The sequence below is a fragment of the Panonychus citri genome, unplaced genomic scaffold, assembly GCF_014898815.1.
Source record: "Panonychus citri isolate SS breed McGregor unplaced genomic scaffold, ASM1489881v1 Contig00136, whole genome shotgun sequence".
NCBI classification, from domain to species: domain Eukaryota; kingdom Metazoa; phylum Arthropoda; class Arachnida; order Trombidiformes; family Tetranychidae; genus Panonychus; species Panonychus citri.
The window spans coordinates 274,491-298,905 of NW_026515541.1; the positions used below are offsets into that span (position 1 = coordinate 274,491).

The 24,415-nt window shown below is 31.8% G+C and overlaps 4 protein-coding genes across 5 annotated transcripts; all 4 read left to right on the forward strand.

Moving 5' to 3' along the window:
* Positions 1 to 1,147: 1,147 nt before the first annotated feature.
* LOC128392659 (plasma membrane calcium-transporting ATPase 3-like) lies at positions 1,148 to 13,034 on the forward strand. The gene is made up of 16 exons (XM_053352717.1): positions 1,148 to 2,044; positions 2,344 to 2,710; positions 3,980 to 4,180; positions 5,111 to 5,230; positions 5,754 to 5,993; positions 6,427 to 6,549; positions 6,679 to 6,840; positions 8,670 to 8,875; positions 9,084 to 9,326; positions 9,551 to 10,057; positions 10,182 to 10,442; positions 10,542 to 10,847; positions 10,918 to 11,131; positions 11,539 to 11,750; positions 11,833 to 12,123; positions 12,198 to 13,034. Exons 2-16 carry the CDS (start codon positions 2,551 to 2,553, stop codon positions 12,384 to 12,386), a joined length of 3,435 nt encoding a protein of 1,144 aa, XP_053208692.1. The 5' UTR covers positions 1,148 to 2,044; positions 2,344 to 2,550; the 3' UTR covers positions 12,387 to 13,034.
* Positions 13,035 to 13,986: 952 nt separating this feature from the next.
* Positions 13,987 to 17,821, forward strand: LOC128392663 (ubiquitin carboxyl-terminal hydrolase 36-like). Of its 2 annotated transcripts, none has more exons than XM_053352721.1 (8): positions 13,987 to 14,160; positions 14,498 to 14,794; positions 14,903 to 15,035; positions 15,154 to 15,524; positions 15,610 to 15,864; positions 15,944 to 16,168; positions 16,267 to 17,193; positions 17,373 to 17,821. In XM_053352721.1, exons 1-7 carry the CDS (start codon positions 14,119 to 14,121, stop codon positions 16,843 to 16,845), a joined length of 1,902 nt encoding a protein of 633 aa, XP_053208696.1. In that variant the 5' UTR covers positions 13,987 to 14,118; the 3' UTR covers positions 16,846 to 17,193; positions 17,373 to 17,821. The 2 variants fall into 2 exon arrangements, with proteins under 2 accessions (XP_053208696.1, XP_053208697.1); XM_053352722.1 differs by having other exon boundaries at positions 16,267 to 16,766.
* Positions 17,822 to 18,034: 213 nt separating this feature from the next.
* On the forward strand, positions 18,035 to 21,364 carry LOC128392660 (DNA-binding protein SMUBP-2-like). Its single transcript, XM_053352718.1, has 2 exons — positions 18,035 to 18,275; positions 18,442 to 21,364. The coding sequence occupies exons 1-2, from the start codon at positions 18,178 to 18,180 to the stop codon at positions 21,260 to 21,262; spliced, it is 2,919 nt and encodes a 972-aa protein (XP_053208693.1). The 5' UTR covers positions 18,035 to 18,177; the 3' UTR covers positions 21,263 to 21,364.
* Positions 21,365 to 21,564: 200 nt separating this feature from the next.
* LOC128392662 (DNA-binding protein SMUBP-2-like) lies at positions 21,565 to 24,174 on the forward strand. The gene is made up of 2 exons (XM_053352720.1): positions 21,565 to 22,053; positions 22,173 to 24,174. Exons 1-2 carry the CDS (start codon positions 21,962 to 21,964, stop codon positions 24,010 to 24,012), a joined length of 1,932 nt encoding a protein of 643 aa, XP_053208695.1. The 5' UTR covers positions 21,565 to 21,961; the 3' UTR covers positions 24,013 to 24,174.
* Positions 24,175 to 24,415: the final 241 nt, after the last annotated feature.

Genomic DNA, 24,415 nt, shown 5'->3' on the forward strand with positions numbered 1-24,415 from the left:
AATCAGTTAATTATCTGTCAGATTTTTCCTTCTTTTCAATATGGATGTTAGTTTATCGATAATTAATCTATTGTTGTCATCGTCCTGTAGTTAACATTAGTGTTTAATCACAATTATGTCAACAGTTGATCAGATTTCCACTAAATCAGTTAATCTCTGGATTTTTTTTAATTGTTGAGAGTAATTAGTAATCAGATCTTATTTTTATCGATTTTATAAAGAAAATTTTCACCAATTAATATGATTAAATTGATTAACTAGATCATATTCGATTAAGACGATTAACATGATTAGAGTGTATTAATTACGATCGATGGTGAAATTGGTTGATTAGTTGATTGTTGCTCTTGGTTGGAGCTAATTATTGTAATCACTGGTAATTAATGCTAATGAGTGATGGAAAAATTAAAAGGATGAAAATAATCAAACCAATACAAATCCAATAGAATCTCAATAATCTAAATCAATGGCCGATTAACTAATTCGAGGACAACGCAAAGAGATTTACAATTAAAGATTATCCATCATCTGGATCTTAATCAGCATGGTGACAATTAACGAGAATTATGACTAATTACAAGTTTCAGAATCAGAATGAAAATGAAAATGAGAATGAAAATTAAAGGTTATAATTAAATTTAAGTTACGATATGAATCATAATCAAGATGGAAATCAAATGTTACAGAATAGAAAAATAAAATTGTTATAATTAATTGTTGATTAAATAAATGAACGTCATTAAAAATACGTCAATGAAATTGAGGAACATAAAAAAAAACCAGAAATAGACAAACAATTAAATCTAATTGATAACAATTAATAATCAACAGACAGAAAGAGAGAGAAAAAGATAAACAAAAACTTTTATCAAACAAAAATCGAATCGGAAATAACCAATTAGATCAAATTTACCGCTAGTTAACCAACAACATCAGAAATTCTTTTTTCCTTAATCACAATCAACAATCAATTGGAACAATTAATTGTCCAAAATTCTCGCCCAGTGGTCAAAATTTGTCGAAAACAATTAGCAAAGAAAAGGAAGAATTCGCTCCGATAGATGGCGTTAGGTTAATCGAATTTAGAATTTTTTTTAATTCTCTTTAAGAAAAGATTGAAAAAGAAAACAAATGTTAACCTTTAATCTTAATCTTTAATTGTTGTCTCTTTATTTTTCGTTAACATTTACAATTAAGCTAATTGAGATTATCTCAGTTTAATTGTTTCCCTGTTGTGTTTACCTTTTCTCTCATCTAAATTATCGGTGTAATCAACTTTCTCTCTGTTCCATTGAAAATCCTCTTTCTCTCTCTCTCTCTCTCTCTCTTGTTTCCCTTATGAACATTTCAAATGTAATCATGTTTTTTATCACAATCAATATCCACGGTCTTGCGCCATTTTAATGATAACCCGCCTACAATAATATCAAATAAAACATGAAGTAAAAGTTGATATAATCAAAGGCAAACTCAGAAACATTATCATGTTGGTGGAAATGATGTTTGGAGAAAGGTTTTGAACAAAGTAAAATTGTAAGCTTGGTTTCTTCTTCTTTTCTACCTCCTTTCTTTCCTTTTTTTCTCTTTCTTTTTTCTCTATCTCTTCTTTCTCTATGTGTTGATTCTTATTCTTCTCATCGTGAAAATTAATCGAGAAACTGTTTAGTGTTTCATTTAATCATTTTGGCGAAATCTCATTTCATTGATACATTAATCATCCTGATTCCTAGTCCATTTAAGTAATGGATATTGTGAAAAATTCATTGGTTCAATTTGTGTTATCCTGTTGAAATGTTTTCGCCGATTGTGACTAGTTAAAGAGTAGGAAATTTTCTTCTTCTATCTAGTTAAATGTGTTAAATTGGTGAAAATTCCATTGATTAAGAAGTTATAAAGAGAATATTCAACTCTAAACAATTGATCAGCAACTTTTTTCTTCCGAGAAGAATAGCTTTTCAACTGACAGTCTGAATTTCTCTCTCACAAATCCAAACACACACAACACTCAATTCAGCAATAGTATACAACCAGTTAACAACTCAGTGTAAAGTATCCTGTTTTTGTCTTCTTTATTATCATCCTTCTTGACAATTAGTTTTCTCTGTCAACAGAAAAAAAAGTCACTGTCTTCACAAGTAATTGGTTAGTTAACAGAGAAAAAAAAATTGGAAAATTGGAAGACCAATTTTTCATGTTAGTTGAGAAAAAATAATTAACTCATCACTCTTTTCCAATTTACCATCTTCATCATCAACAATCAACATTTCAAACTTATCTCTCTTCTCTATCATCACCATTATTGCAACTTTTTCTTCTCTTCTTCTTCTTTTCCTTGTTTGACAGTGTGAACGCCTTTCATTAGGAACCATCGCCATTTTTAACCGGATCTCCGGACATCGGATCGTTGAGTCAGAATAAATTATCAACATTCATCTCCACTGGAAGAAAATTTCCCGATTACTTGACTTTTGTTTTTCAAGTTAAACCAGTTCCTCGTTTTGTTGTTTGTTTGGTCAAGTTAACTATTTATTAATCAACAAATCATCAACCATGGGAGTCGATGGAGGAGTAAGTGCCAGTTTCAATATAACTACAGCTCAATTGAAAGAGCTTATGGAATGTAGAGGAAAAGAGGCAATAACGAAATTAGAAAAAGATTTCGGTGGAGCTCAGGGTATTTGTGCTAAACTAAACACTTCACCAACTAATGGTAAGTTTTTCAAGTAATTCTTTTAAAATCAGTCAACTGTTAACTGGAAAATTATCTTAGTTTCATTCTTCACTTATTCTCATCTCATAATTTACTTTAAAAAACAATAACAAACAACAAAAAATCGGATAACAATTGACCGAGTTGTTTATTTGTTTCATAAAATCTCTGTACATGTTGATTGTTTCAAAAGATTGTTTTGTTTATAATCTGTTGGTTTATTTAATTGCTTGGATTTATTGTTGTCCCTGAAATGATTAATTGCCTATGATGAGGTAATTGTAATTATTTCAGTTTACAAGACAAGATTAAGCTCACGCTTTCTCTTAAACAACCAAGTTAACGGATACATTTAAACTGAAGAGCATCAATTGGCTGCTTATTAAAGCTCGTCAGTGGTGATTGTTGTCATCGATGTTGAGTGCAATTCAATTTGGTACAAAGGAAACACCATTGTAGAAATTGTGGTCAAATTTTCTGTGCAAAGTGCTCATCAAAACAATCAATTATTCCCAAATATGGCTTAGAGAAAGAAGTTCGAGTTTGTAAAGACTATTTTTTTCGACGAACTTCAAGAAGATCTTTAAATGGCCATCGCTCTATCAAAAAGTGAAGCTGAAACTAAGGAGAAAACTCGACTCTCTTCAAGTGAATATTCTTACAGTCAACCGATATCATCAAATTCATCAATGAAATTTGATAAATGAAATAAAATGGATCCTGATGTAGAAAAGTATCTTGATAGAGATTACTGGAAGTCGAAACTGGTTAATCATAATCGAAGCACAAGTCCAGCTCCAAGTGCACCATCTCCTCATTACAATTTAATCAATGTGGTCATAAAATTTATATTTATGAACATGAAAAAAGAAATGGACCAATAAAAACAACAGAAACCGCAACAATGATGATGAATAAACAAAGATATTGATACTTTGTTAATGTAACTTAAATAAGCCCTTGAAATACATGTTTCAACGTATATTATCATCACGATTATTATAACTATTACTTATATAATCATATGAACTTAAATAATGTTAGAGGTCAATCAATAGCCAATAATACTGTTATTGAATAATTGATTTTTATTATATTAATACAACATCCAACTCATTACCCCAACAACAACCACAATCATAACATAAACAAGATACTTTCAATTCCAATCAACTTCCTCTCAAAGAACAATTAATCCCATGTGATTTGTTTATCTTTTTTTTCTATTCAATTTAATAATTAATATCCGTTCTTTTCATTCACGTACAGGATTAAGTGGTTCACAAAGTGATCTAGAAGATCGTCGACAAACATTTGGTTCAAATGAGATCCCTCCAAAACCACCGAAAACGTTCATACAACTTGTCTTGGAAGCTCTTCAAGACGTTACACTTATAATCTTACAAGTAGCTGCCATTATATCTTTGTTATTATCACTCTATTCGGCTCCTGATCATGGTGAAGGTGGAGGTGAGTAATCAAAACTATTCATATTCTTTCAGAACTAATCACAATCAAAAAAAGAAATTATTTCTCTTTTCTGTTTCTTAATGTTTTATGAGAGTAAGAAAGAGAGACTTATTTATCGTTACTTATTAACAAGTAAATTATAATTAAAATCAAATTGTTAACTTGAGAATCAATGTCAACACAAGCGAAAAGATTCACATTCAATTACATAAATTAACACAATTTGCCTTCAACAAGAAATAAACAATATGATAAAAGAGAGAGAGATTGAGTGAGTGAGGCAAACAAATAGGGAAAGAGATGAAACATAATGGAAACACTGAAGATAATAGTAAACAAACACAATTGATACAAGAAATCACTGTAATTGTGCAAATTATCAAGTTATTTTTAGCAACACCATTTACTACGTTATTGATTACCTTGTGTTGATTAAAACGATATTAACAATCTGATCAACTGATTAATTTCAAGTGACAATAAGATAGTTTCAAATGAATTGAATTGGTAAACACCAGTTGATGGATTGTATTCAGCAAAGTCAATCATTTTACCATCAATACTTAATAATCATCTTGAATAGCAACTCAACTATGAATTATTATCATTAGTTTTATTTACCATCAACAGTTTATTTCCATTGATTTTCCATGAATTTTATTCATTTTTCTTCCTTCCTTTCTAAGAGAAAAAGAACTAAATTTATCTCTCTCTCTCTCTCTCTCTCTCTCTCTCTCTCTCTCTCTCTCTCTCTCTCTCTCTCATTATCTTTCCGCTGGTTGGCTTATCGATTGACATTCGGGATGCTCATTTTGATCATGATCATGCTTATATACTTTTTTATAATGGTGATGATTATAATTATTACGCAACAATGAAACGAACCCCATTCCACATGATTACGATGATAATGATGATGATGATCTTTAGGTGGAGATGAAAGTGAATCATCAGCCAGTTGGATTGAAGGAGTAGCCATTCTTGTTTCAGTCGCCATCGTTGTCTTAGTTACTGCAATTAATGATTACACCAAGGAAAAACAATTTAGAGGTAAACTTTTCACCCTCACTCTCTCTCACTCACACACACACACACACAACATATACTTTCTCTATTATATTCACTTTTACTTTATCATTTACCTGCTACTAAATGCTAAAGATTATGATATTTGGGTTAATTTTTCACTTTGTTTTATGGTTTCATAGCTGTAAACGCACAAAACATTTATTTGATTAGATTCAAATTACCTTCGATATCATCTATTTGTTATTTATCTTTCAATTTAGTTTCAGACTCAGATTATATCTATTTTCATGATAGATTCAGTTTTATTATACTTTCTTTTGTATCATTTAGTATTTAGAGTAAATATTGAATATTAATTTACTTTTTTTATCGAACTATTAATATTGAAGATATCTACATATATACTAGATATCCGATTCGATATCAGAAGTTTATTTCTTTTTATTGTTTTCTTTTTCGTTTTGATATATTTTTTTGGCTTATATTCTGGGGAAAAAATGATTGAAAACATTTTCTAATTAATCACATTTTATTTTAATTAAAGGTTTACAAGAACGAATTGACCAAGAACACAAGTTTTCTGTTGTTCGAGGAGGCGAAGTCCTTCAAATACTTAATCAAGAAATCGTAGTGGGTGATATATGTCAGGTTAAATACGGTGATCTGTTACCTACTGATGGAGTCTTGATTGCAAGTAACGATTTAAAGATTGATGAAAGCTCCCTTACTGGTGAATCAGATCATGTACGTAAAGGTGAAGGAATTGACCAAATACTTTTATCAGGTAATTAAAGTTTAATTAAACCTAATTGATTATTTGTTTCCATTTTGTCATGACATTTGTAACCCCTCTCACTCTTTCACTCTCTCTCTCTCTCTCTCTCTCTCTCTCTCTCTCTCTCTCTCTCTCTCTCTCTCTCTCTCTCTCTCTCTCTCTCTCTCTCTCTCTCTCTCTCTCTCTCTCTCTCTCTCTCTCTCTCTCTCTCTCTCTCTCTCTCTCTCTCTTCTTTTCTCTATTCTCATGACCCCCGCCTTCTTTGTTCTCATTTCACTTTTTTACCTTTTGTTTCTGTGCAATTTTCAACTTCTCATTGATTTTTTTCCCGAGAGAAATAAAAAAGGTTCCACCCTTGATTATTTATAGACTAAAGTAACCCCACCTTGATCTCAATATTATCCGTCCTTATCATCATAATCTCTCTTTATTTAACTTTAAGGAACCCATGTCATGGAAGGAAGTGGACGAATGGTTGTAACAGCGGTTGGTATTAACTCCCAGGCTGGTATCATCTTAGCACTTTTAGGTGCTGCTGATGTTGATGATTCAAATAAAAATAAAGGTAAACAGTCTTAGTCTTAGATGGTACAGTCTTAATCGTCATAATAATATTCATGTAACAATAATATTTAATTTTCTCTTTGCTCAATCATTTGATTGTTTTTATGATTTACCTTTTGTTTCTTAAAAGATGCTGACAAGATTATCGACTCAACTATAATCGCCAACGAATCGCCTAGTCAACAGAAAAAGTTGAAAGCAGTTAAATCAAAGAAAGATGAAGAAAACCAAGAAGCTAAATCAATCCTTCAAGCCAAATTAACCAAACTTGCCATCCAAATAAGCTATGCAGGTAATAACTTGAGATTGAAACTTGTCTAATACTTTTTTTTTGATAATATTGATTTTCTGTTGTCAATTATATCCAATTCATTTAAACTCAATTTTCTAAGGTAATTTAGAATGCAATGTAATCAATATCATCTCTTTGATGATCTGGTTACTCGTTTAATGGGTTAATAATCAATTAATTCACAGCTATAATCTAAAACAAACTGTTAATCTAATCAAATTGATCCAGAACATTATCATTCAATTCTCATTCAATCCTCTGTCTACATGCAGTTGTTATTAGTTTTTATTAACATAGATTAGTTTTATGCTGAGATAGAAAGTATCTTAATACTTGTGGTTTAACCTGATGAAAAGATTCAGATTGATATGAACAATAAAATGATATTTAATCAATATTGATTAACGTTTTTCAAATCACCTGTTTACTTGTGATTGATGAATTGAGTATAACAGGATTATAGTCATAGTATCTTTGATTTGTTAATCCATCAAATCAAATCCTTGGGAGAAAAAAAAGAAGAGAAAAAGTTATCAAGTTAAGTAAGGAAGTTACGAGACAATTATGATGATTAACTCGATGAAATTGTAGTTTCAATGTCGAAACAACATTGACACATGTTCGAGATTCATTTCTTTTTAGTTCCGGTTTTTTCGTTTTTCAACATTTTAGTTATGAAGATTCAATGTCCTCTCTCTCTCTCTCTCAGTTTCACTTTCTCATATTGATGTTCCCTGTTAGTTATGTTATTTTTTTCATGGTAACTTTGTTTTCACTTTTTCTTATTTTAACATTTTGCTTGGACTTTCAGATGATTGATGAGTTTGCCTTGACATTAAAAAGATTTTTTTTCACTCCCAGTCTTTAACTTATCTTGAGAATTGAGGTTTAGCCTTGATGATAAATTTTGCTTCTTTTCCATTATTCTCATGAATTTCATCCTCTCCACAAATTTCAGATCATTTTCATCCTTATCATCACCTTTATCATCATCATTATCCTCTTACTTTTTTTCCTTCTCGATAAAACTTACATATTTTACATGTACCAATTGCATGCTATTGAATTATTATCCTCACTATCATTTATTATTTGATGATATTAACAGTTGAAGTTGATTAGTTTAATGTGTTTAATTTAAGAAAGAAATGAAATACTTTCTCTCTCTAATTTAATTCATTTTAATGAATTCCAACTAATTATTGACTTGATATATTTTCATCATCATGTAATAGTGATTATCACGATCACTTTTATTTAAATTATGTATCATGTTCATTACTCTATTTATGAGGATTTATACATATTATATTTCATAGAGAATTTCAGATAATTGTTATTCTTTTTTTTCCATTTCATTTTGTGACACATAATATGAGAATTTAATGTGTATTCATATTACGATTCGAAAAGGTTTTCTTATATTCGCTCCAATTGTTTTGATAAATTGAGTTTATGTCAAGTTTAAATAGTATTTTGATAATCAAGATTATAGTCTAGAAAAGAAACTGATAACAATTACAATTCAATTCTATAATTAAATGATTTAAATTGATAGTTTATTTCAACAACGATAATATCATCTGAGTTGTGATGATTAATTGGTAAAAATGATTGATATTCTTGAAGAAAAAGTTACCATCACTATTAAATTAACAAAAAAAGATGAGAGTAAAATTTTAAACAAAACTACAATTTAATTCAATTCACATGAATCTCTACTAAACGTTAATCTTAATTGTTAATCAAAATTAATGAGAGAAAAGTTGAAATCATCCCAACACAAACAACTCACAAATCTTATTCTTAATCCGTAATTGTTTCCATAGGTTCAATCATCGCTATTTTAACAGTTATGATTATGACAACTCGTTATTTAATTGCTGAATTTGCTGTTAAAAAAGCTCGATTTTCTATCGCAAAGGATTTACAGTATTTTGTAAAATTCGTAATCATTGGTGTTACTGTTTTGGTAGTTGCTGTTCCTGAAGGTCTTCCATTGGCAGTTACCTTGGCTTTAGCTTATTCTGTCAAGGTAATCATCATAATCATTGATTATTCCATTTCTTTGTTATTTCTTTTTACTCCCAAAATTGTTCCCTTCCCTTTTCCTCTCTCTCTTAATATGTCCCAAAATATAATAATTGATTAAATCTAATTGTATGGTTTGTATTTTATTCTTTCCTGTTTTACTAATATTTTTCTTTTCTTCTTCTTTTTCCATCATTAATTATGATCCATAGAGAATGATGGAAGATAACAATCTGGTTCGTCATTTAGATGCATGTGAAACCATGGGTAATGCAACAGCAATTTGTTCAGATAAAACTGGAACCTTGACCACTAATCGGATGACCTGTGTTCAAGCTTGGGTTGCTGGTCATCGTTATAAAGAGATACCCAAATATGATGACTTACCTAAAGATGTTGCTGACCTTGTAATTGAGGGTATTTCAATTAACTCAGCTTATACAACTCGGATTATTGTAAGTTAATATCGATCAAAATTTCATCTACATCATGAAGATGATAAATTAATTAATATTTATGTTGTTGATGTTGATATATTATCATCATCATGTTGTTTGTTAATTTTTTTTTTGTTACATGTTAATGTAATAAAACAAAATTGCTTATTAGTTGTTTGACATAAATTATGTTTGATTATAATTATGATTATGATTATGCTTATTTTATTACTTGTTTACAGGCTCCTGAAAATCCTGGTGAACTTCCTAAGCATGTTGGTAATAAAACTGAATGTGGATTATTAGGATTTATTTTGGCTCTTGGTAAACATTATCAAAAAATTCGAGATGAAATACCTGAAGAAAAATTGTACAAGGTTTACACCTTCAATTCAGTTCGTAAATCAATGACCACCGTAATTAAAACATCCAATGGTTTTCGTATATTCACCAAGGGAGCTTCAGAAATTGTTACCAAAAAGTGTACCTTTATTCATGGTGTTGGTGGTAAATTGGATAAATTCAGTCGAACTGATCAAGATAATATTGTTAAAGATGTTATCGAACCCATGGCCTGTGATGGTCTAAGAACAATGACCGTTGCATATAAGGAATTTGTTTATAATCAACCAACGTCCATTAATCAAGTACATATTACAGAGGAACCTAATTGGGAAGATGAGACTGCAATTATATCTAAACTTACCTGTTTGTGTATCTGTGGTATAGAAGATCCTGTTAGGCCAGAGGTAAATTGAGGAAGAGATAAATTCTGCTAACGTCATTTTGATTAGTGTTAATTCATATTCCTAACCTTTAAAATTGATATTTAACTAGTACTTTATTTCTTTATTGTATCTAATTAATTAAAAGGTTCCTGATGCAATTAGAAAATGTCAACGAGCTGGAATAACTGTTCGGATGGTTACTGGTGATAATGTAAATACCGCTCGATCCATTGCAATGAAATGTGGTATAATTAAGCCTGGTGATGATTTCCTAGTTCTCGAAGGGAAAGAATATAATAAACGAATCCGTGATTCTAACGGGGAAGTTCAACAAGCCCTATTTGATCGTGTTTGGCCTCGACTACGAGTTCTTGCTCGTTCATCACCGTCCGATAAATATGTTCTGGTAATTAATTGTTTCCCAATTTCCTTATTCTAATAACTAATTAGCTTTAATTGTTTTCAATTCTTTTTCATTATTATTATTATTACTGATTATTATCAGGTTAAACACATGATCGAATCAAATATTAGTCCTAATAGGGAAGTTGTCGCGGTAACCGGAGATGGTACCAATGATGGTCCTGCCTTGAAAAAAGCCGATGTTGGATTCGCCATGGGAATTACTGGAACTGATGTAGCTAAAGAAGCTTCCGATATCATATTGACCGATGATAATTTCAGTAGTATTGTTAAGGCCGTTATGTGGGGTCGAAATGTTTACGATTCGATTGCTAAGTTTTTGCAATTCCAGTTAACGGTTAACGTTGTTGCTGTAATTGTTGCGTTCGTTGGTGCCTGTGCTATTGAGGTAAACCATTAATAATATCATCCATATCGATGATCAATTTTAATTGTTTTCCTTTTCATTAATCTAACAGGACAGTCCACTTCGAGCGGTTCAAATGCTTTGGGTCAATCTTATTATGGACACTTTAGCTTCCTTAGCTCTGGCTACTGAACCACCGACATTATCGTTACTATTTCGTAAACCTTATGGACGAACCAAGCCTTTAATATCACGAACTATGTTGAAAAACATTGTTGGTCAAACAATTTATCAACTTACTGTTGTTTTCTATTTTCTATTCCATGGTAAGTAATTAATTTATTTGTATTTTAATTGATTGTAAATAATTTACTTTCGTGTTCATATTATATGAAAATCAAACAATTTAATTGAATGAATGACTAACAATGAGTCAACAATATTTGAATTTCAATTAATATAATTGGAAACTTGAGCAAAACCCAAAACAAACAAAAAGTACATTGAATTTAAATTATTTTTAATTAATTACTATTAATATTGATTAATTAGCCTTGATTGTTTAATGCAATTTAATAATTAATCAAAGTGTGTCTACTGTGTTTTCACATTACTTTCAATTCAATTAATCTAATTTACTATCAATAATTATTTTTGAATTTTTTTTTCTTCTCTCGCTAACTGACAAATTCAATTAATTGATTATTAATTAACTCTGATTGTCCATTTATAGGTCACGTATTTTTCGATATTGATACCGGAATGTATGCCCCAATTGGTGCTCCTCCATCACAACATTTCACAATCATTTTTAATACTTTCGTGATGATGACACTTTTCAATGAGATTAATGCTCGTAAAATTCGTGGTGAACGAAATATTTTTGAAAATATAACTCGAAATCCAATTTTCTGTATTGTTATCATAGTAACTCTTGTTGGACAGGTAACTACAATTATCTTTTTACATGAAATAATTGATTGAGATTTTCAATTGGCTAATGTGTTTTTGTTTTTCCTTTTGTTAGGTTCTAATTGTTGAATTTGGAGGTCGAGCTTTTTCCGTTGCTCCATTAACACTAGAACAATGGATGTGGTGTATATTTTTTGGTGTCGGTGTCATGATTTGGGGACAGATACTTACCACAATTCCTAAGAGTATATTAACTAAAAAATTCTCAGTTGGACGTAAACCTCCGGAAGATTTGATCGTTGCCCCAGTTTCCATGTGGGACGATGGTAAACGGGAATCATATGCAAAAGATAAAGGTTCTGGACGAATCTTATGGGTTCGAGGTATTAAACGTCTTCAACATCAAGTAAGTTTTATCAAAATGATAGAAAATCAATTTGCTCATTTCACTAATTTCATTTATTTTATTAATCGTTTCAGATCCGCGTTGTTCATGCATTCCGAACGGGTGTAGATGGCCGATCAATTCCTTCCCAATCTCTATTACGAAGTGCATTCCTTCATTCCGCTCCGTCTATCGATGAGAAATCAATGAACGAAGCTCCATCATCAGAGAATGTAAATGTTGATAATCAAGCACACATTCGACTATCATCAGCACAAGAATGACTAATCTGAAAAGAGGCGATAGGAGAATATAAGAGATGCGAAGAAAAGCTGATTAATGTATTCAAATTGGAAAGATTTTCAGAAAAGAAAAGTCATCATTGTTACACATCAACGAATCGACTCGACAATCGAAAGAAATGAAAAGTTTACTAAAAGGAATTGGAAGAAAGAAAAGTTGTCACCGGAAACATTTCATCTTTTAAAAAGTAACATATTATACAAAGAAAGCGCATACACCCACTCAAATCATATTCATCCTCATAATCAACCAAAACAATTGAAACAAATCAAGTTTACTTAAACGGAATCTACTTTAAATTAAAGCAAATCAAAAAAAGAAACTGAATCAAGACAAAGTCAGATACAAATCAACTAACAAATAGAGAGACAGCTTATCACATCGCTAACAATTTAAAGCCCTTGTAATGAGTAATAAATGTTACCTTGTTTTACTCACCTGTTAATTAACGGTAAATTTAAAGTGACCTGAAAATTTTTGGAAGCAAAAGACAAACGAGACATTTAAATCTAATGGATTAGCAGAAAGGATTAACATCAACAATTGGAAATTGAATTGATATTTTTATCCAACTTTACCTTTTCAATTTAAAAACTTTTTCTCCTCATTTTTGGAAAACTTTTTTTTTCTCCAATAATTTGAATCAAAAATGTTACATTTCAAAAAGAAAGGCAAAAACAATATGAAAATTAATTAACAGTAATAATTAATATCAACCTAATTAATAAGTAATAGTAATAATGTTAAGGAAGATTTAAACAGAGAAATCAAATCAATAATTAAGCAAGAAAAATCTGCCTTCTGCCTATTTTGAATTAACCGTTTACCCAACTAAGTGCCCAGTTGGTTATAATCAAGCCATATAATTTATTCACAACAATTAACACCAGTTAACAATTAACGAAAATCAAATGTTGACAAAAAATACAATCCAGATAAAAGGAAACAATTCCAAGGAAAATCAGGAGGAAAACCATTAACCTTTACAATTTATAAATATACATAAATTGTTATCATGAAACATTTTAAATTATCAAAATTTAATGGTTTCTATTTTATTAATTAGTTAGAAGCTAATAACAATTAAAGCACTGGTGACGTTGAATAAAAACAAAAAAAGTGAAATTAATTGTTGGATAAACAATTTAAATTTCCTCTGTAAATTTGAATACAATTAATTAAAAATTAACTTATTGCAATAACAATAAACTATAAAAAAACAACAATTCCAATCAATTAATAAGAACCAATTTCATTAATCCAATTCTAATTAACTTGAACTTGAAAATTTTTCGCGAATTAATTTTAATCATCGAAATTAATCAAACCACTCAAAGTTTCTTCGATTAAAAGTATCAAAAATGTTTCATTCGAAATTATCGCCCGAGGGCAATAAAAAGAGGATTAAAATGATTAATTAAATTAACCTAAATAAAGGGAAAAAAGTCACAATTAACAATTAGAAAAAAGTAAAATTTGATTAATTTTTTTTTTCGAACTCAACGCAAATGCGCTGCCATCTGGTGGATCTTTTCCCAACTAATCCGAATTTCTTTTAACTCTTTGCTCATGCGGAGTTGAGGCAATGCTTTTGATGGTGAGACCGCAAGTGGAACACAATTAACAAATCTAATTGGAATAAGTTTAATAATTTTATAATGTTTTAATTGTTTTACTGTGAATCTGAATAACTGTTGAAACAATTTAAGTACCATGGAGATTGGATTTGGTAAAAGTTTCTCATTAAAACGAGAGGTAAGTTAAAGATGTTTGATTTTAAAAGTCTCTCTTATCTAACTAGGCCTTGATGTGTTGAATGTGTTTGTATTGTGAGATTTGTGATTGTTGTTGTTGCTCATTTATTAATTTGTGGTTCTTTTAATTGTAACTCTTTTCTTTCCTCATCATTTAGAGTCATTAGTGTTCAACCTGGTGATAGTATTTGTGTGTATTCATATTCTGATTGGAAAATATTATCTCTTTTGTTTTACCTTTTCTTCATTTTATTATTTCTCTTCCAATACCATGTTGGTTTTTCTTATTTTTTTTTCTCAATACATATAATACTCTTTTTTATTATTTTGCTATTTAGATATCAAGTGGATGTAGATCTTCAATACTCACGGATAAAATTGATTTTCGTTCTTTTTCTGGTGATGATTCTCTTGAGAAAAAGATCGACAGTTACGGGAAATACACTGTCCTTACTCCGGATCAACAGCAAACCAAATGGATAATACCCAAGAAAATAGATGCGGAGAAAAGTGTTGAAACAAATAAATCCATCAAATTACAAGCCTCTAATGGCTGTTTGACTCCTTCTTATGACGCTATCGGACCTCGTAAAGTTATTGTCTTTAATAAAAAAATTCATCTCGATTGGAAACAGGTAAGTTCGGTGAAAATGATAATAAGCCGGTTATTGGATTCACCCGACATCTCATATTATTATTTACACAGTAACTTACCTACATTATTATATGACTTTCCCTCTTAGGTTAATAAAGTAGGTGCTGGCCTTGTAAATCTAGGAAATACATGTTATATGAACTCAGTCTTGCAATGTTTAACTTATTGTCCACCTTTAATCAACTACCTTCTTTACACCGGTGATGATCACCATTCACATTGTAAGTATTTAGTAACATTTACCGTAGAGACCTAATCATTTATTCAGCTTGTATTAGATTCTGTTTTTTTATTCTCATTCTAATTCTCTCTTTTTTTGTGTATATTTTTTTTTCTAAGGTAAATTGTCGTCTTTCTGTATGATTTGTGAATTCCATCAGCATGTTCTGCGTTCCTACAACTGTCCAAATGGAGCCATTAAACCATCAAATATACACCTGAGACTTAAATCAATAGCGAGACATTTTCATCTAAATCGACAAGAAGATGCTCATGAATTTTTACGTTATGTTTTGGATCATATGTGGAAAAGTTGTACCACTAACTTTGAATTGACTCATAATACTATCAAATTAGAACCAAGGAGTAAGGAAACGACTGTGATTAATGAAATTTTCGGTGGTTATCATCGAAGTCAAGTAACTTGCTCGGTTTGCAAATCAAAAAGTGACACCCACGACTATTTTATGGACTTTATTCTTGATATCAAGGTAAATTTTACTCCAATTTCACCCAAATTTTTCATTCATTTTGTTTACATTTTATAACTAATCAAATTTATCATATTTCTTACAGGAAATCAGTAACTTAGAAGATGCGTTCAGAAAATTCACTCACCCTGAAATCCTTCAAAATGATAATGCTTATAAGTGCCCTAATTGTAAAAAGAAAGTCATGGCGACCAAAAGATTCACTGTTTACAAGCCGCCCAATGTAGCGACCATCCAATTCAAGCGATTTGATTATAATCGGATTTACGGGGGTAAAATTACTAAGAAAATAGCTTATCCTGATACATTCAATATTAGACCATTTATGTCAGACTCTAAGGTAATTGTTATTATCTTAACGGTGATATTTTTTTTCTTGTACAATAATAATAACAATGAAATAATCTTATTCTTTACAGGGGCCTCCAATTTTATACAAATTGAATGCTGTTCTAGTGCATTTAGGGTCCACTTCTAATTCTGGACATTATTATTGTTACGTAAAAGCTTCAAATGGCCTTTGGTACCTCATGGATGATGATAGAGTCATTAAAGTCAATATTAACCAAGTGCTTGACCAACAAGCTTACATATTATTTTATGTTCGCTGGTTGAACATTAACAATGGCTCATCAGATTTCAAGGTAAAAGTTTACGTTTAAAACCATTGATTTGGTTATTCAAATTTTCCTTTTATTTTTCTAATCTTATTTTACCTTTTTTTTGTTTTATTTGACTGCAGAAAATGAATTTAAATAACAATAACAACTCTAATCAAGTAAAGACAAACGGAATTTTGGATAACTGTCGTTCTATTACTGTTTATCCAAACGGCAATGGAAATATCAATAATATTAACAATTCTAATAATTCTAATAATAATATTAATAATAAATTGACCAACGGAGGATCACCATTTTGCAACTCAAACAACAAAATCAATGTAAATGGAAACCGTTTGCCAATTGTGTCCGATGATAAACCTTCATCAACTGGAAGCTCAGAAAGTGATACTTTACCTGGACAAACACGGCTAATGAAAATATCAAGCAATTCCCTAGTAGATTATGATGACGATTCTTCCGACGATGATTCGGATTCTTCTAATCCAGTTCAAAATGGTTTCACCAAGATAATGAATCCCAACAATCAGCTAAACGGAATTACCTCCAAGAAGGCGGAGAAAAGATTGAGAAAATTGAAGAAAAAGAACAAACGAAAAGATAAACGAAAACGAAAAAGGTATTCAGATGAATTAGAATGGGTAGAAAGGACTAAGGAGACTGTAGAAAAAGAGAGAAGAATAAAACATCAGATATGAGTTTAATTTTCGATCTCCCAACAAAAACTCCAATCACAAAATGGTTCATTTCATTTCTCCCTAATTGTCGAGAAGAAACAAAACAAAATCTTAACTGTCGAACTGCTGATGATCAACAATCGAATGAAATTTCGAATCATTTATCATCATTCTATCAGAGATTCTCTATTCCAAGTGACCCGTGAAAACAAATCGATTTAATTTCTCATCATATTAATCTACTAATTATCTGGATCATAAGTTTTAAATCATCGAAATTGATTTTTAATTATGATCCTCATCTCGGTTATCAAAAAGCTTCTTTCTTACCTTTTGGATCATTTTGTTTTCGGCAAATCAGTTTAATCGGTGAGAATTGGAATCAACTTATGAATTAAACAGATTTGTAGATTCGATTATTATTTAGAGTTTTGATTGTGAATTGAGCTGATTAATTAATTTAAACTAAATTAACTACTAATCTTTTAAAACACAATCAGAAGTTTTCCTAACTAATAATCAATATTTTTCTTCTCTGTTAACTGTAGTCATTAAATTGCTGAAAAACTCTTGGAGAAAAGACCCTGATGGATTAGGTGATTCAAGGTGATGATCAATTGGTTAATTAAATTTGATTTGATTTCGCGATTTAATTACTACCACAGCTAATATGCCAAATATGTTATTTTATTAATCTCGCAAGAAAAAAACACTGATCACTTTGTTCATCATCATGAAATCATCAACAGCTTGGCCTCTGTTTTAAATCATTTCCATGACAATTAGTTACCATATCAAGTTGATCGTTAATCATATTGGTTAAACAATTAAACCCCGATGCGGTAATTAACCATCTCCCAACAAGAAACAATTAAGGTTCATCCTTTGATTCCTTAATTCATTTCTTAATCTATTTTGTTTAATATTAACCAATTGTTTCGGGAAATAAACGAATGACAAACAAGTAAACAAAACAATTAAATTATTTTTCAATTGCTTCGATTGTCCCTACATTTTAATTCAATAATTAATCACAACAATTAACTTTCCATGGAAATTGAAAATCTATTTTCAACTTTTTCCTTTTTCCTTTTTATCACTTTTCTTTTTGGTTATCTTTTATTTTTCAATGTAATTAGTTAATCGTTGGAATGATTTTTTTGATTAGCTAATTAGTTAATTAGTTAATTAGTTGATCAGTTGGTTAATTGTTTTCCTCTGGTGAGAAACTTTTCATTTCGACTCCTCCTCTCATTGGATCAGCTGTTTGTCTATCGGATGCAAAGGAAACAATTTAATGTTTTCAATGTTTTTACTTGATGATTAGCTAATTACTTATTCTAATTGTGAAAAATGAGTGATTCAAATACTCCTCTTGATCGTGATAATTTTGTGGAAACTCAATTAAAATTAATTCAAATTGAATATGAAGCCGAAATTGAGAAAACAATGTAAGTAAACAAATGAAGAAAATTGATTTTCCAATCTAATGTAATGTAACCTTTAGTTTCTTGTTTCAATTAAATTGCTCATGACTAATTTTAATTTCTTTCTTTCTTAAATTGTTCCATTAATTGTGACTCTTTCCTTTCCTTTTCTGTTTGTTTTTTTTTTCAGAAATAATCAAAAGAATCTGAAATTAGTTGATTTGGTTCGTCAAGGAGTTTGTATTCACAAATTGAGATGTCTATCAACTCGGACTGGTTTGTTTCGTCGAGTTTTAATTACGTTGGCTCACAATCAAAGTGACAAACAATTACCTGCTCATAAAATCACCTGTGGTGATATAGTTTCAATCCATGAAGGTGCTGAATCTGAATCTCTCGCTTCGGGTGTTGTATATTCACTTAACTCAAACGCTGTCACAGTTGCATTTGAAAAAGAGTCGAACCTCAATTTGGATCAAGATTTTAATAATTACTGTTTAATTAAGATATCAAACGATGTCACATATAGAAGGCTGAAAAAGGCTTTAATTAATCTTCGCAATTATCCTGTTGGTGGGCGAGCATCGGCTCTCATTGATTTACTATTTGGCTGTCGATTACCAGGTCGTCCTAATGTAATTGGACCGATTGAATTTTTCAACAGTCGATTGGACGATTCTCAAAAGGAAGCCGTGACCTTTGCTCTTCGGTCAAGAGATCTATGTATTATCCATGGTCCACCCGGAACGGGAAAAACTACCAGTATAGTTGAGGTCATTCTTCAACATGTGAAAAGAGGGCTGAGGGTCTTGGTCTGTGCTCCATCCAATGTGGCAGTTGATAATCTTGTCGAAAGATTGGCCTCATTTAAAGCCCGGAATATGATTCGATTAGGTCATCCAGCCCGAGCTTCGAGTGATATTCAAAAGTTCACTTTGGATGCAGCGATAGCTCGTTCTGATGAGAATACAATTGTCGAAGAGATCAGACAAGAGGTTGATAGTTTAAGGAGCTCACGAGATCGTAGTAAACGCTCACAGATCACTGAGCTACTGAAAGATTTGAAACAACGCGAAAGAAGCATCATAAAGCGAGTACTTAGTGGCTGTGAAATCGTCCTAGCAACTTTGGTCAGTTCCTCGCGCGATGGTCCACTTAAACATCTAATAAACGATCCTGATAAAAACTTTGATGTCCTCATAATCGACGAGTGTTCCCAAGCCCTTGAATCGGCTTGTTGGATACCGTTGACCTACGTTGACAAGTGTATTCTCGCCGGTGATCATTATCAATTACCTCCGACAATTATTTCCGAAACAGCGGCCAAAGAAGGCCTTGAGTTAACTTTGATGGAGAGACTTCTTTCCCGATTCGATCACGAAAAAGTGGTTCGTATGTTAACGGTACAATATCGAATGCACCAGAAAATAATGGAATGGTCTTCCAAAAGTTTCTATTCCAACAAATTAACTGCTCATCAATCAGTAGAAAATCAATCAATGTCCGAAATCAGTAATTTAACTGATTGTCCACCCTTATTGTTGATCGACACCGCGGGTTGTGATATGCCAGAACTTGATCTGGAGGAAGAAGAATCCAAAGGAAATGAACACGAAGCCGACATAGCGGCCTCTTATGTGACCTATTTAATTACCAACGGTGTTAAACCTGAACACATTGGTATAATTACTCCGTACAATTTGCAGGTTGAATTGATTAGACTTCGACTGAATGAAAAACACCCTGGCGTTGAGATACGTTCAGTCGACGGGTTTCAGGGCCGAGAAAAGGAAGTAATTATTTTATCACTCGTTCGGTCAAACGAAAATAAATCAACTGGATTTCTATGTGAATATCGACGTATCAATGTGGCCGTAACTCGAGCCAAGAAACACCTTGTTGTCATTTGCGATTCCGACACTGTGACAGCAGAAAAACACATCTCATCATTAGTTGATTATCTCAATGATAACGGAGATGTGAGATCAGCTCATGAATATTTAAATTCGATGGAAACATTCAAAGATATTGAAAGACCTCAACATTTAAGGTTCAAGGAGATGAAAAAAGAGACAATTAAGAAACAATCAAAAGTTACTCAACAAGAAAAAGGAAAAAAATCAAATCAATCAACCAAAAAGGAACAACAATCAACAACCAAAACAAGTACAAGTAGAACTCAAGAAGAAAATGAAAACATTGAGAAAACAATTCGAGATAAATTGTTGGACTTTAAATCGTCATCCAAACTTGAATATTCATTTCCACCGTCTTTGACCTCATTTGAACGGCGAGTTGTTCATTATATTGCCGATGAATTGAACTTGTCTCATGAAAGTCAAGGCGAAGGCGACAATAGGCACATTATCGTGAAGAAAATTGTCCCGAAAAGTAGTCCAATCAAAGTGCCGAAAGAAGCTTCGAGTCCTCAGAAAGAGGAGATTAAACAATCAACTGAAGAACCCGAAACAATTAGTTTGAAAGAAGAAACATCTTCAACAATCAACAAAGAACAATTAAAAAAGAAAGCGAAAAAATCGAAAGTCAAAAAGTCCAATCAACCAGAAGAAATTGTTTCCACCGTTAGTACTAAACCTTTCACCTCTGTCCAGAAAAAACCCCCAGCAACAATATTGACCAAGAACTTTGACCTTAATAGTAAATTGGACAAACTTGATGATTTCGACGAAATGTTAGAACTGGTCAAGCAAATGGATTCCGTTTGTTTCTTTATCAAATGTAAAGTGAAAACAGCGACTTTAGGTCAAAATTGTCAATTCTGTAAAAAAAGATTTTGTTTGGCCCATTCGATGCCCGAAATTCATGGATGTGGTGATGCCGTTCGTGCCTATGCTCGAAGTACAGTCCGTAAAGAAGGTAAAATTTATCCTGGACTTGGAATTCCGAGTAAAAAACCCGATCCCGTTAAAAGATCACAATTAGAAAGGAAGATGAATAAAAAAATGGAGGAAATGAGCTCGAAAAGGAAAACACAACCCAAGAAGGATTAACTAATTGTATAAAATTAAATATTCTGTTTACTAAATAGTTAACTAATCGACAAACGATCCATTGGTTTTACAATTAAAATCATTTTCATCAAACAACAACAATTAACCCATTTGAATTTAATCAATTTCTCTTGATGATTAAATCAATTGACTTAACTGAAAAAGAATCAGGCATTAAAATAACTTGAAGTATAAATTTAATCACATCGATAGAAACAAATTATTTTGTTGTATAACTAGAATCGAATTAGTCAACTGATTAATCCCCCGTTTGATTGTTAATAAATTTAGAATAGATCAATCTACTAATTACTTGGTAATTATTACCTCATGTTTAACGTAATTGGATGAGACAAATTATGATCAAATTGTTAGGTGAAATTGGATTAAACCAACAATCTCTCATATAGAGCAAATGTATCGATATGCAAACCGAAGGTAACAACTTTAAATTACCAAAAACCTTTTTCTTCAAAATCGTTGTCTTATTTACGGAAGAATCCGCTTATCCTTTACATTGAACCACTAGACTGTAGGTCTTAATATCCCAAAGCAATGGAAATCTTTTCTTGTATAATCCCGAGGCGGTAATTAATTGATCAGTAGGTTAATTGTTTTCCTCTGGTGGAATATTTTATTTCTATTCCTCATCTCTGCATAAACTGTTCGTCCATCGGATGAAAAGGTTGTTCGTACAAAATGAGTGATTCAAAAGCTTTAGTTTTAAATATCGTGGAAAAACAAAGAAAACTTATTAAAATTGAATACGAAGCCGAAAAGGATAAAACAAAGTAAGTAAACTATTGTGAGGAACTTGATTTTCCAATCTAATGTAACCTTTAGTTTCCCGTTGTTTGATGTCTCTCTTTAATTGTTACTCTATTCTGTCCTTTTCTGCTGTTTTTTTCAGTGTTAAACGAGAAATCTTGGTCAGCCAAGGGCTTTGTATTCAGAACTTGAAATCTCTTTCAACTGTAAATGGTTTGCAAGGTCTGAGTTTAATTACATTTACTGACAATCGAAGCAACAAGCAATTGGATGATCATAAAATTACCTGTGGTGATCATGTTCTAATCAGATCCTCGAAAGATGATAAAACAACTAAAGGACCTTCGGGTATTGTTTATTTACTAGACTCAGATGAGATCACAGTGGCCTTAGATAAAGAATCGGATCAAGTTTTCAGTGATTGTTGTTTGATTAAACAAACCGTTGATACCACGTATAAAAGATTAGAAAAGGCTGTGAATACCATTCGTGCTAATACTGTTGTTGGGCGAACATCGCCTCTCATTGATTTATTACTTGGTTGTCGATTACCAGGTAACCTTAATGAAATTGGACCGATTGAGTTTATCAACAGTCGATTGGACGATTCTCAAAAGGAAGCCGTGACCTTTGCGCTTCGATCAAAGGATTTATGTATCATCCATGGACCACCAGGAACGGGAAAAACTACCAGTATTGTTGAGGTCATTCTTCAGCTCGTGAAAAGAGGCCTTAAAGTGCTGGTCTGTGCTCCATCCAATATCGCCATTGATAATCTGGTCGGAAGATTAGCCTCATTTAAGATAGAAAATATGATTCGATTAGGTCATCCGGCCAGAGCTTCGGAAAATGTTCTTAAGTTCACCTTAGAAGCTGCTATTGCTCGTAACGTTGAGAATGATACTGTCAAAAAGATCAGACAAGACATTGATTCATCACGAGAACTTGGTGAATGGGCAAAGATCACTAAGCTAATGACGGATTTGAAAAGCCACAAAAAGGGTTCGATAAAACAAATACTAAGTAGCTCTAATATAATCTTGGCAACTTTGGTGAGTTCCTCGAGCGATGGTCCTCTTCAACATTTAGATGATCCTGATAAACACTTTGATGTCCTTATAATCGACGAGTGTTCTCAAGCCACCGAAGTGGCCTGTTGGATACCGTTGACCTACGTTGACAAGTGTATTCTCTCTGGTGATCATTATCAACTTCCTCCTACAGTTATAACAACAACTGCGGCTAAAAAAGATCTCGAATTATCTTTGATGGAGAGACTTCTTTCCCGCTTCGATCACGAAAAAGTGGTTCGTATGTTGACTGTACAATATCGAATGCACCAGAAAATAATGGAATGGTCTTCCAAAAGTTTCTACTCCAACAAGTTAATAGCTCATCAATCGGTTGAGAATCAATCAATGTCAGAGATCAGTAGACTAACGGATTGTCCACCTTTACTTTTGATTGATACCGCGGGTTGTGATATGCCAGAACTTTATCTAAGGTCAAATGGATCCAATGGAAATGAATATGAAGCCAGTATAGCAGCGATTTATGTCGACTATTTAATAGACAAAGGTGTTAAACCTGAACATATCGGTATAGTTACTCCGTACAATTTGCAGGTTGAATTGATTAGACAACGATTAAAGCGTAGTCATCCTGGTGTTGAGATACGTTCAGTCGACGGGTTTCAAGGCCGAGAAAAAGAGGTCATTATTTTATCACTTGTTCGGTCAAACGCAAAAAAAGCAACTGGATTTCTCCGTGAATATCGACGGATCAATGTGGCCGTAACTCGAGCCAAGAAACACCTCGTTGTCATTTGCGATTCCGATACTGTCTCAGCAGAAACGCACATCTCATCATTGATTGATCATCTCAAAATCAACGGTAAAGTGAAATCAGCTAGTGAATATTCAGATTTAATAAGAGCACGAAATCAACAACAACCCGTCAGAAAACGGATGAGATTTATTTGAATAAATTCAATTCATCAACAATAAGTTGCCTCCACTTTGAGCATTTTGCATCATCTTAATGCAACACATTATTACATTTGCTTGTACCTTTAATAATAATTATCGATTGTTTCATCATAAATTTGAGCAAAAATCAAAATAAATTGCTTTACTTATTGCTTGGTAATAATTACTTCATGCTTGATGTAATTGGATGATTAGTTTGTTGGGTGAAAAGTAAGAAGAAATTAAATTACACTAACAATTTTTCATTAATAGTAATTGTATCCAAGGCAAACCAAAGGTGAAAACTTTTTTCTTCACAATTACAACAACGCCGGTGCCTTAGTTATCTAGGTTTATCTCACGACATTTGTCATCAACCACCTCGTCGAGGTCACTTAATCGTAGTCCTATTTACGGA

What these genes read in the sequence shown, in the direction of transcription:
- LOC128392659 (XM_053352717.1), top strand. Translation starts at nt 2,551, where the DNA reads ATGGGAGTCGATGGAGGAGTAAGTGCCAGTTTCAATATAACTACAGCT. An exon ending in CAAGGAAAAACAATTTAGAG is followed by an intron (nt 5,231 to 5,753) that starts GTAAACTTTTCA and finishes TTTTAATTAAAG; the next exon opens with GTTTACAAGAACGAATTGAC. An exon ending in TAGTAACTCTTGTTGGACAG is followed by an intron (nt 11,751 to 11,832) that starts GTAACTACAATT and finishes TCCTTTTGTTAG; the next exon opens with GTTCTAATTGTTGAATTTGG.
- LOC128392663 (XM_053352721.1), top strand. Translation starts at nt 14,119, where the DNA reads ATGGAGATTGGATTTGGTAAAAGTTTCTCATTAAAACGAGAG. An exon ending in CATTTATGTCAGACTCTAAG is followed by an intron (nt 15,865 to 15,943) that starts GTAATTGTTATT and finishes TATTCTTTACAG; the next exon opens with GGGCCTCCAATTTTATACAA. An exon ending in ATGGCTCATCAGATTTCAAG is followed by an intron (nt 16,169 to 16,266) that starts GTAAAAGTTTAC and finishes ATTTGACTGCAG; the next exon opens with AAAATGAATTTAAATAACAA.
- LOC128392660 (XM_053352718.1), top strand. Translation starts at nt 18,178, where the DNA reads ATGAGTGATTCAAATACTCCTCTTGATCGTGATAATTTTGTGGAAACT. An exon ending in GCCGAAATTGAGAAAACAAT is followed by an intron (nt 18,276 to 18,441) that starts GTAAGTAAACAA and finishes TTTTTTTTTCAG; the next exon opens with AAATAATCAAAAGAATCTGA.
- LOC128392662 (XM_053352720.1), top strand. Translation starts at nt 21,962, where the DNA reads ATGAGTGATTCAAAAGCTTTAGTTTTAAATATCGTGGAAAAACAAAGA. An exon ending in GCCGAAAAGGATAAAACAAA is followed by an intron (nt 22,054 to 22,172) that starts GTAAGTAAACTA and finishes TGTTTTTTTCAG; the next exon opens with TGTTAAACGAGAAATCTTGG.